The 11,238-nt window shown below is 41.6% G+C and overlaps 1 protein-coding gene across 1 annotated transcript in view; it reads right to left on the bottom strand.

Annotated features, from left to right (window-relative positions):
- LOC118406120 (transcription factor Sp3-like) overlaps positions 1 to 9,521 on the bottom strand; it is a gene marked incomplete in the record, with an annotated part of 14,960 nt that extends 5,439 nt beyond the window's left edge. The window contains 9 exon segments of the mRNA XM_035805989.1: positions 34 to 296; positions 1,438 to 1,634; positions 2,786 to 2,904; positions 4,129 to 4,220; positions 5,645 to 5,819; positions 6,246 to 6,356; positions 6,816 to 7,640; positions 9,088 to 9,173; positions 9,340 to 9,521. Of these exon segments, the coding sequence (XP_035661882.1) occupies positions 34 to 296; positions 1,438 to 1,634; positions 2,786 to 2,904; positions 4,129 to 4,220; positions 5,645 to 5,819; positions 6,246 to 6,356; positions 6,816 to 7,640; positions 9,088 to 9,173; positions 9,340 to 9,343 (1,872 nt within the window).
- Positions 9,522 to 11,238: the final 1,717 nt, after the last annotated feature.

The following is an 11,238-nucleotide window of genomic DNA, read 5'->3' as shown; positions in this document are numbered from 1 at the left end:
ATTTTTATATGGACTGATTCCTACTTCTTGTACTTGCATCTCATCATCATCATCGTCATCATCATCATCCTGTCCCCCTTCCATGGAAGTCTCCGCCACGACTAACGCGTCCGTTGACGGACTGTTGTCCCCGGGGCCGCCCTGTCCGTTGTTGTTGTTGTTTGTGTTGATGGTAGGGGTGGCTGTGCCGTTCTGCGGCTGAGTCTTCTTGTTCTGATGAGTCTTGATGTGCTTGGAGAGGTGGTCGCTCCGCATGAACTTTTTGGAGCAGTCCGGACAGGTGAATCTCTTCTCCCCTGGGAAAATACAGCACGGTTTGGAAGACATCTTGACAAAGCTTTGATAAATATATTCCATGACATAATTCTGTTTTTATAATTCCATTTCATTCTATACCACATGGTTAAAAAAAAACACCTGCATGTGCACACATTATAGTGAAGCAATGCCTGACGAGAGGTACACTGGTGCAAATTGCTTTCGTTACCACCAATAGAAATGTATCCCCTATTCCTGAATTTTTACTACAAATGAAGAATCTATGCTCAAATAAATTACTCATTCAGCAAGCAACATTTTCTATCACTTGTTCAACCAATTCAGGCTTTTAGCCAGGCATGCGTCAACGCGCCATCTGGATGCCCTTTTCTTAGAATAACAAGAAATCTGATGCCCCTGGATGCCCTATACTGGGGAGAAAATCCTCTGACAAGCATGAAATTCTGATTGACCAGGGATGCTACAAGGTCATCTGTGGTCACAGTCTTCTACTGTGACATCTGTAACAGTATTTTTGCCTCTTGGGATACCTTAGAATGCACTGTTATAACTTAAAATCATCAAAAACTCTGCACCATGGAAGGTGGATGCCCCCAGACCACCCTACAAAAGTCACTTACTGCGACTCACCAATAAGTTTGGACACCCTATTATAAAATCCTAGCTAAAAGCCTGAACCAATTTCATGAGTTTGGGACACATCTTAGTGGCACTGAACAAAGCAATTTGTGTACTTGGCTCATGAAAACAAAGCTGTCTTGGGATGTTTTGGTTCAGACAATTCTGTAGTAAATAGGTAGGTTGAAAAGCATATTTGCAAAGTTAAGCTCTCTTGGTGGAGCACTAACAGTACAACAAAAGCAAAACCACCATGAAACAATTATTTCTGTTGGTGCAACAGTTGATAAACTCTCATACAATAGACTGTGCATCCGTGTCCATAAAGCTTGCATAACAGCCCTTTGGCTTAACACACCAACTTTACACGGCCATATCACACTGAACGACCTGTCACACCTAACCTTTGCATGTCTACCTACAAGCTAGTGAGAATGCTAGGATAATAGTATTTAGTGGCAACGAGTTCCACTCTATGATAATTCTATTGAAAGTGCCTACACAACACAATACATTTTACAGCACAACTTTTCCTCTTACCTGTATGAGTTCTCCTGTGCCTTTGTAGCTCGTCGCTTCGCGTGAACCTTTTCCCACAGAACAGCCAGTTACAGACGAACGGGCGCTCTCCGGTGTGCCAGCGGAGGTGAGCGCGCAGGTGGGACGTTTTCCCGTACACCTTGCCGCACCCCGCGATGTGACAGATGTGTTGTTTCTTCTTGCTGTCACCATTTCCTCTGTGTTATCGAGAAAGAATTTAAAAAGTCAAGACCACAGCATATCCAGGACAGATTAAAAAGTCAAGACCACAGCATATCCAGGACAGATTAAAAAGTCAAGACCACAGCATATCCAGGACAGATTAAAAAGTCAAGACCACAGCATATCCAGGACAGATTAAAAAGTCAAGACCACAGCATGTCCAGGACAGAAGATTTTTAAATCTTCAAAAAATTTTTGAGTTCTAGTGCAGTACCAAGGTCACAGACGGGGACCCAAAACTGACTCTGGCCTTCGTCTTTGAAACAACTACCTACATACCACACAACATTACAGTCCATTCAGATTCTTAACTTAGGCTAACAAATATCTGGAAACACAGACATACACAAACACAGACACAAGAACACACATACAACATCATGAAGGTAAAAAGGATATTTTCATACGAATGTACTTAAAACATTTTGGCAACAGATCTAGGAGTAAACACAAGATTTTCAAACACAAGATAAAAAAGATCAAAATCTCTGAAAATAAGTTTTCTGTTGCTTTGCGATCTTCTTACACAGTAAGAACTATTTTAATCTTGAATCTGAATTCTAGGAATTAACAATTTTGTAGCACAATGGTTAAAAGTAATACAATGGAAACACATATTTCAAGTGTCATAATCCCACAGAAACGTGGCTATGAAAATAAAAACTCATTCCCACAATACATTAAAGCATCTACACCATCCATGTTCAAACAACACATCAAAGACAGACTAAAAACAAAGACACAACACAAACATCTACAGCAATGGTGGTAAAGACATTCATTGACATCTATGTATATAAAATTATGTATAGAATTTTGATACTGACCTCTGACCTCTCAGCTACTTGAGACTTATTTAGGTTAGATTTAAGCGTTGTCAGGTGTAAATAAGTAATGTGTTAATGTTGTATCATGTAATGTGTTTTTGTACGACTCCAGGAAGATTAGAGATGCAATTTCAATTGTAATCACTAATGGAGATCTGTTGAATAAACAATAAACAATGAAAATAAAAACACTGCAACATTCTAGGATGCACAGTACCCAACAGTCAGACAATAAGATTTAACCATAGAGCAGTATGTATAAGACAGAGAATAACAAAATCTCAGTGTTTGTATCATACCTTCCTTCGCCCTCCCTACAGTTGGGACAGCTACAGGCGACCCTACGTAACCTCCGACCCTGAGGGGACTCCTCTGGGCTGGACTGGCCTGACTGACTCACTTGCTGCTGGGAAACCTGCTGATGAGAACAAACACATTCTCAAAACCGCAAGTTCTGCTGCAGTACCCCAGAAAGCTGCTAGGTGGCCCATTATCATACTTGACCATTGTTTTCTCAGCCCCTCCCAACCTAGTCTGTGTAACACAAACTCCGCTGTCCAGGGCTGTAACTGGCCCCTCCCTGCGGAGTTTGTGCTCCACTAGCTTCAAGGTAGCAGAGTACAGTTTTCGGCCTATGGGGCCTCCTATAGTTAAGGACCGCAAGGTGACTGACATCGACGCGGATAAAATTATAGTAGGGTGCATTTGGGAAGCACGACAGATGAGTATGTTAAAGTCGAGGGTACAACGTACAAAATAACCAAAAACAAAAAAATATTGTGGTTTTTTAGCATTGTGACGCCCTCTTTGAAATAGGGTCATGCGGGGTCACCCGGAACTGCAGCCGAGTCACATAGACAGCCAGCTGTAAAGGTCACGCGTATTTATACAACGACAGGCCAAACTGAAAAATCTCATTCGTGCCATCTGAAAGCCGACATATTATACTACCACACAGTAAAGTTCATCCCTCGCTTACATGTACTTTAAGGTATTTACGAACGATTGAAGATTTCGACCGCACTATGTTTTTACCCCTACGTCATTGACTCCGGGGGTCGCGTAGAAATACTGTACTCTGCCGCCATAAGCTGGGGGAACTGTTGTAGAAAATACCAACACCAATGGCAGGCCAGGATTTTGGTCAAGCCCCCATTACCGTGGAAACCGGGTAATTAGCATGTCTCCAAAGCCCAGACGGTGGGCGGCCAGTTGCCTCTCCCATTGTCTGTGCAGGCTGTGTGAAGGACCCATGGGAGCAGAGGCATGTTTGTGTTAGAAAAACAACATCTTGTGGGGGAGTTTCAAGAAACTTGAAGGAATCTTGAAGCGCACACACTGAGATTTAAGTTTGTGGTATAGTAGAAAGTCTTTGTGGTGTCTTAAGCTCAAAAGCATGGATTCTCTGCATAAAACACATACTTCTATGGTTCTAAACATTCAATATGAGTCTGTATTTTTGCTTCTGTCATCATTGAAAAGACAAAAAAATAATACTTTGTCAACTAGATGCAGTTTTGGTATACAACAGCTACAGGACTGGACCTATATACCTAAACCTCTATACATACTGGTACCCTGTACCTGATGTAAAGTTTATAGGTAAACATTCCTACCAAGGAGTTAGGACAAGACTTAGTACCTGTACTTGAGTGGGGTTCACGGTTAAGTTCTGTGCCTGGACAGCCATCTTCAGGGCCTCGCTGGCTTCTTGGTTAGTCTGCTGACCAGTAGCTGGAAGGTACATGACAGTTTTTGCTGACCATCAGGATAGCATTGTAACAATGCTAGCATATACAAGAGATCATTTCACCCAACACAAAAATCTTCCATGTGTAAAACATATTGGACTCTAAATTAAAGTGATATATTGAATCACCCTATAATAACTGTTTGGAAGGTATGAGATATTCAATAGTACACTTTTGTTCTGCATTCTATTTTGCCCAAAGAAATAGAAAAGTTTCCTTTTTTATGACAGGAAAAAATACAATCTGTCTGTTTCCCTTATCATCTTACAATGTCACAGTAAGTATATTTCCCTAAAAAAAGCTTCTAGCATATTTAAAACTATTTCAACACTTTTTCCTTGAGCCAAGACCAACCATCCACCAAAACACATCAAAATTCCTTCATAAGATACCCAACAAATTAACTTAATGTTTGAACCAAAACATAACCTCTTCACACACAGCTGTAAATGCATCTGCTCCTAATCTCACTGTAAGTTGATCCCGGTGTCACATAGACCTAAAGTCTGTCATTTGACCTCGACCTCTGACCCTTCAGAACAAATGTTTCACCAAAGGTCACAGGGGGCAAGGGTCAACAGCTAACTAGTAGTAGGTCAAACTCACTTCATGTTAAGTACCTCATCGGAAGTCCCACACAATAAGGTTTTCAGATCACGTTTAAGGCTTTTTGTTCCCTTTCTTGGTTCTTTTGACCCTTTTGAACAGTTCTAGTGATCTGTGTCCCAAAGCGTATGGCTCGTACCCAAAACACTAATAGAAGCAGGGCTATATGGAAGGCTACACAGTGGGAGGTCTACAAATATAACCTAAAAGGGGTCGCACAGGCTACAACTCTACCTGAATACAGATTGGAGAGGTCTGGTAGAAATTTTGCTAACAGCGACAGCTTAAAACCTTTAGCTATTTCTGAATTCAAAAGAAGACGATTTTCAGTGCACAACTAAAAAGTTTTACATTGTAGATGAGTTTAGACAAGCAAATGACAGCAAAAATTATCACATTTTGTGATTTAGAAAAAGCAATTGATCCTTGTCTGCCATAGATGTTTCAAACAGTGGTAGCTTTAAAACCTTTAGCTATTTTGAATTCAAAAGAACATTTTCAACGCACAACCAAAATGTTTTACTTTCTCGATGAGATTAGACAAACAATTTCTAGCAAAACCTACCACATTTTCTGTTTTAAGAAAAAGCAATTAATCCTGTTGTTTACCTTTGTGTAACATTTTTAAAGTTTGTTTTTAAAGTTAATGTTTGTTCAATTTGGATGTAAACACTTAATATTTTCCTTTATTTTATGTTAGGACACGTCTTATGTACATTAAAAAATTTTCATAATTTTTCATGGATAAGAATAACAAGTAGAAACTTTTGCACAAATCTGCTCAGAAATTTAAGATCGTACCTACAATACCTGCATTACTGATAGCTCCCACGTTGATTGTCTGCGGAGACATGGGCGGGATCTGAGCGTTTGTCCCCGTGTTTATCGGAATCGCCGTGTTGTTGGCGACGGCAGCGATCAGCGTTTGGCCCGCAGGTAAGGTCGTTGCACCCTGTGACGTCTGGACGTTCTGTACCTGTTAGTTGTAAAAGCGATATTACGCATTATTATCATTGCGTGGATTGTACCAGAAAACATTGCTTAATGATTCATGCGCATAACATCTAGCAATTAGAAGAATCTTTCAAATGAAATTTGGTCGTAAGAAATATTCCGTCAAAAGAAATAGTATAGAATGATTTCTATGTAGCATTCTGAAACATGAATGGAAGGGAATACCGAACAGCAAAACTGCACTGAAGAAAAACTGCACAGTGGATTTCCTTTTTTACTTTTTTTTAGCTGTTATCCCTGACTGAGTTTGTAGTGGAAGCTGCAAAACTGAACGTAGACAATAGAAAATTCTAGCTGTGAGGCGGACAGGCAACTGACGCAAACATGCAAGCAGCAAAGACTTGGCAGCAGAAGAAGAAAAAGCGATAACACAACATCTCAAGAGTACCTGTTGTAGCTGTGGTATCTGCACCATGCTCCAATTGCCCGCGTTTCCTCCGGGCGCACGTAACAAAACCGGCTGCATTATCGTGCCTGCCGCGTTCTGTAGACCCTGGATCTACCGAAGACAAGTCATAGATATGTAAATGTCACAGAAGGGATGTCATCTACAGAGAATGTATCATTAGAAACAGGATTTTAATTTAAAAGTGTTAAAGAATGAAGAAAGAAAAGACACACAAGATATAGAAAAATCCTACTCTAATCACTGTTGACCTATTCCAACTTTCAATTATTTTATTAACCAATAAGACGTTAGTACTCAAGGTTACACCAAGTGCTACAAATTACAGTGAAAGGTTCACAAAGAAGCCCATGTTAAACTATTATACATAGCTCAATAACTTATAGTTGAAACAAGTTCACAGAATATTATCATCTACCAAATACAGGAAAGGTACTAATATTGAAAGAGGAATTACAAATGTAGTCAATGATTGAAACATGTTGAATGCTAGAAAATTTATTCTATAAGTAGTCTAGAGTACTAAATATCAAAAATGAAAAATAAACTTACCTGTATATTCTGCAAGTTTTGCAAACCTTGCAATGACTGTACAGTCAATGGGGTGGTCTGTGTCTGTGTCTGTACAGTGTTCACCGTCTCACTTCCAGAAGTTGACCCCTTCGCTTGTGACGCTACCGCCTGGTTGGCAGTTGCCATGGCAGCGGGCGAGACCACCGGCACTTGTACCGTCACCCCTTGGGCAGCTGATGGCGCTGTTGTAGTCGTGGGACTCGCTAAAACGGGTCGGATTTGGGCTATACTGCCCGCTGCGGCGATAATGTTACTCTCCGATATAGGAGTGTACATTTGGGTCCCTGCTTGCCCGTCAACAGTCTGGACAGTAGGGATGACACTGTACGCGATTGGACCTTGCGTTGTAGGGACCAACCCTTGGTTCTGGATTGGTAGAGCGAGAGTGGCGTACTGCGTTGGTACGCCACCTGCGTGAGGCATCAAAGCCGAACCCAGCACGATTCCCTGTCCTTTCGTCGGGGTGGCGGGGACAGACGTCGTCGTGGTTGTCACTTCGCCTGAAGTCATCGCGTTGGACGCCATGATTGTTTTCGTCCCTGCGTTCGTGACCTGTACAATCCAGCCGTTATTTTGTACGCTAATAGCAGGGTGCTGCTGTAGTAGAAGCTGTTGTTGTTGCTGCTGCTGTTGTTGTTGTTGTTGTTGATCGTTCATAACAATCTGCGGATATATCATCTGTCCGGGGGCTTGACCGGCGTATTTTACGGCAGCGGGCACAGACGATGCGGCGGCTGCTTGAGCGGGCGAACCGATCTTGCTGCACGTAGCGGCCAGAAGTGCAAGCGGGGAAGGTTGAATGTCCTGAAATGAAGACAAACACATCCTGATCATACAATTGGTTCTAGCTTTGTCGCACAATAAGTCCTGAACAAGGCCTAATTTTGGGGGGTTCCAATAATATGGAATATTCTAGTGAGACTTGTCTCTGGGCCATTTTAAACATTCAAATGATAAAATAATGATGTTTTTGTGAGAATACAGTGCAGTAGATGTCAATATTATACAGATTGCCTTATCCAGAATATTTACACTTTTCACGCTGTAATATTGTTCCAGTTGCCTTTCAACAAGTGTAAATGAGTACTATGTTAGTACAAATACTTTTTGTGTAATAGCATGAAAAATGTTGATATGGCCCTGGAAACTGACAAAAATCCTTCTCACTTCAAGCGTTTTATAAAATATGGAGTCTTTATACATTAAATCTTTCCACCCCCACCCCCAATTGGTTGCTTCACTGCCTCGCTATTACAATCATGCCAAAGTAAAATCCTGGCTAGAACCCAGACATAAAGAATCTTTTAAATAAAATTCCAGTCTCCATTGCAGAAAGGCTCAGCTTAGCATTTTTAACATTCACAAAATTCTCATTTTACAGAGCCAAAATCCTTTGAAGTTAACGTGTTTCTTTATTCAAAACTGTAACAGAGTCAAAGCAAGATTGAAGATCACACAATAAACAATAATATTTTATTGTCAACAAACAAGATCAATCTTTCACACCAGCATCGGCTTGACGGACACCCACCCAACCCTACTAACAACGATTCTCCCCCAACAATGCCCTATGTCGGACATCGCTTGTGTTTAGCCATTATCGTCTAAATTTCAGACACTGTAGCTCAAAATTCGTACATAAAAATAGCATTTCGTGTGCTTAAACGTGTTAGAGTATACAAAACTGGGCGTTGCCTGACCAAGAATAACGAATCGCTTCATGTTTACTGAAAGAAAATTTTCCACTAGACTCGCAAATATTCACTGCGTCACATATTATACAATTGTCCTAGAAAATGTACCCTAAAAAACATCTTTGTCCCTCACTGGACAACTGACCACCAAAAACTGGAGCCGGTTTTAAATTTTCGCGGTGTTATAGGAAAGGGAGACCGGGGTACAAGGGGTGGGCTTACCGTCCAAATTTTAGCAAATCAGGGGCAGGGGGAGGGCACTACCTCCCCTTTTCGTCCCGCCATTTCAGAAAACCACCGCATAAATGTCGTCCATTTTGGTCAAAATCGTTCCAAGAATACTATCTGAAGATATTCTGAGGAAAAATTTGCAATTTGGGGGAAGAAAAGGGGGTTAAAGTGGGTGGTTTAAGTGACCGTATAGGACAGTGGGCGGGCTTTGGTATGTCTCCCACCCCCAAACATTGCAACACAACGCGACCACATGGCCACGCTGTATCCTTCAGAAAAAAAATTCCAAGCCAAGCTTACGCGATAAAAACACCAAAATCACGTACCTGGGAACTCGAGTTGGGTTGCAAGTAGTCTTCTTGGTTTTTCCGAAGCGCTAGAGCTGCCATGGAAGGAGTCTTCTCACTGAGATCTGTTGGAAAATCGCCACATTGTAGCCAAAATGAATGAAAACACAGACGGACAACATGGTGGACGGAACGCCACAGATGGCCCGGCTACAAAATATCGCTCCGCCGGGAAAGTAGACCTAAAATTATACCCTAAAATTAAAATATGGTAACGTCAACTTTTCTTACCCATGGTAGGAGCGAACGGTGTCCCTTTTCGCACACATATCCGCGGCTTGGAGGGTAGAAGGGAGCCGAGGAGAGGAGAAAATTAAGGTTGTTTTTCAGGCCGGGCAAACATCCGCCCCGTGAGTGACAGCGCAACAACAAAAGGAGGAGCTTCAAAGCGATCCGCCGCCGCGGTTTCAAGGCGGCCCCTGGGCTCGGGTTACAGGGCCATCTGGAGTACGGCAATCCGGAAAAGACATTCTAAATGATAAAAAAAGGGATTAAAAGTAGGAATAAAAGTGAACACAAACTGAAAGTACATTGATACCTGGCTATATGAGTACAACTCTCCAAGCTGATGTAGCAGTCGGGCTTGTTTTCGGTGTTATTTTTTTTTTTCCTTCTAACGTTACTTAAAATTATCAAAAGGTAGAAATAAAAGCGTACATAAACTTAACGTGGATAGATACGGTTACAATGCTATTATAAGAATGCAACTTTTCAATTATATCCAAAACAATGTAGCAGTGGGCTTTTTTTATTTGGAGTTGCTTTGTATGTTTTTCTCATCTTCTATGCGGTATGCGCTTTTTGCAAATAGTTCGATGTCTGTGAAAAAAGCGCACCTCTGGAAAGCCGTGCAAAACACCGGCAAATGCACTCAATTTCAACAGATAAATGTTTAACAAATTAAAGACGTTGTGTAAGACTACTGACTAGTTATATCAATCTAGTAGACATTTTTCTCGCAAATTCTAAGCTATACAAGGTCATACAACGCGGTGCTGTGCGTCTTGACTGCACGGCAACATATGTTGATAGCTTGACACTCGTCATATATATAAACAAGGACGTTAAAACAGCTCCATAGTCGTTATTTTACCGATTCTTCTTTGCATGGAGCAATTTGACCATGACATTATATATGTGTGAGCATGTAGCTTACACGGAACGAAAAAGGTGCCATATAGCGGCCAGTTGAAGTAGTGCATGCAGCAATATCTGCTCAGACTAGAAGACACCTTTGATATAATCATCTGGTGTATTTTGCCAGCCAGTAGGTACCCCAAGTATGAGTAATGAGGCTGTTTAACGTGGTCGAGGCACCTCCTCGAGCACGGGACCCCCTGATATCGGCCTATTTCTGCATCATATCCGCTCCTCAAAAGAAGTTTCCTCACAAATTTTATAAAGATGTCAAAGGATTCTATATTTTACTGCTGAATCATGTGAAACACCTGTTGTCCAATCGTCTAGCTAGCTAGACAATGCAAAGCAAGCGCGGGTAACGCAGTCATCACGGTATAAGAATAGAGACATCCTACGGCTGATTGAAGTACTGCAAGCGGCTTCCTCGGCATGCAAACTGTTTTTGCAAACATTGGCGCCAATGCTCACAAGAGTTTGCATGGCAATCTCGTTGATTCGCGCTGTAATTAAAGTGAAGATAACAATCACAAAAGTCTAGGATACTGTAGCTTCCTTCGCAGACTTTCAGGGGGGCGGTGCTAATTTTTGGGGAGCGCTGATTTGCGATTTTTTACATGAGCTGAGATTCCCTATGCCTGAGTTGTCCGGGGGAAGGATTTATAGCCTAGTATCCAGCCGTAATATAGCTCCCGAGTCTCTTCTGTCCTCTACGCAACATAGGAGAGGACAGAAGAGACTCGGGAGCTATATTACGGCTGAATACCAGGCTAAGGATTTATGGATATATACCTCCAGCGAAAGTAATGAATAGCCTGCTTGAAAGAATTCTCGTTGGCAAAATCTTCTCCCCGGCATACATAGTGCATGCGCTCCCAAAAAATATACACCGCCGTTACGAAAGTCTGCGAAGGAGGCTAGCGATACATGTACTTCGTCAGCCCTCTCTTATAGATGATGTCATAGATGGAAAGATTACAAGATTGTCGATTG

The sequence above is a fragment of the Branchiostoma floridae genome, chromosome 18 (genome assembly GCF_000003815.2).
Source record: "Branchiostoma floridae strain S238N-H82 chromosome 18, Bfl_VNyyK, whole genome shotgun sequence".
Taxonomy (NCBI): Eukaryota; Metazoa; Chordata; class Leptocardii; order Amphioxiformes; family Branchiostomatidae; genus Branchiostoma; species Branchiostoma floridae.
This window is presented reverse-complemented; position numbering and strand designations above follow the sequence as displayed.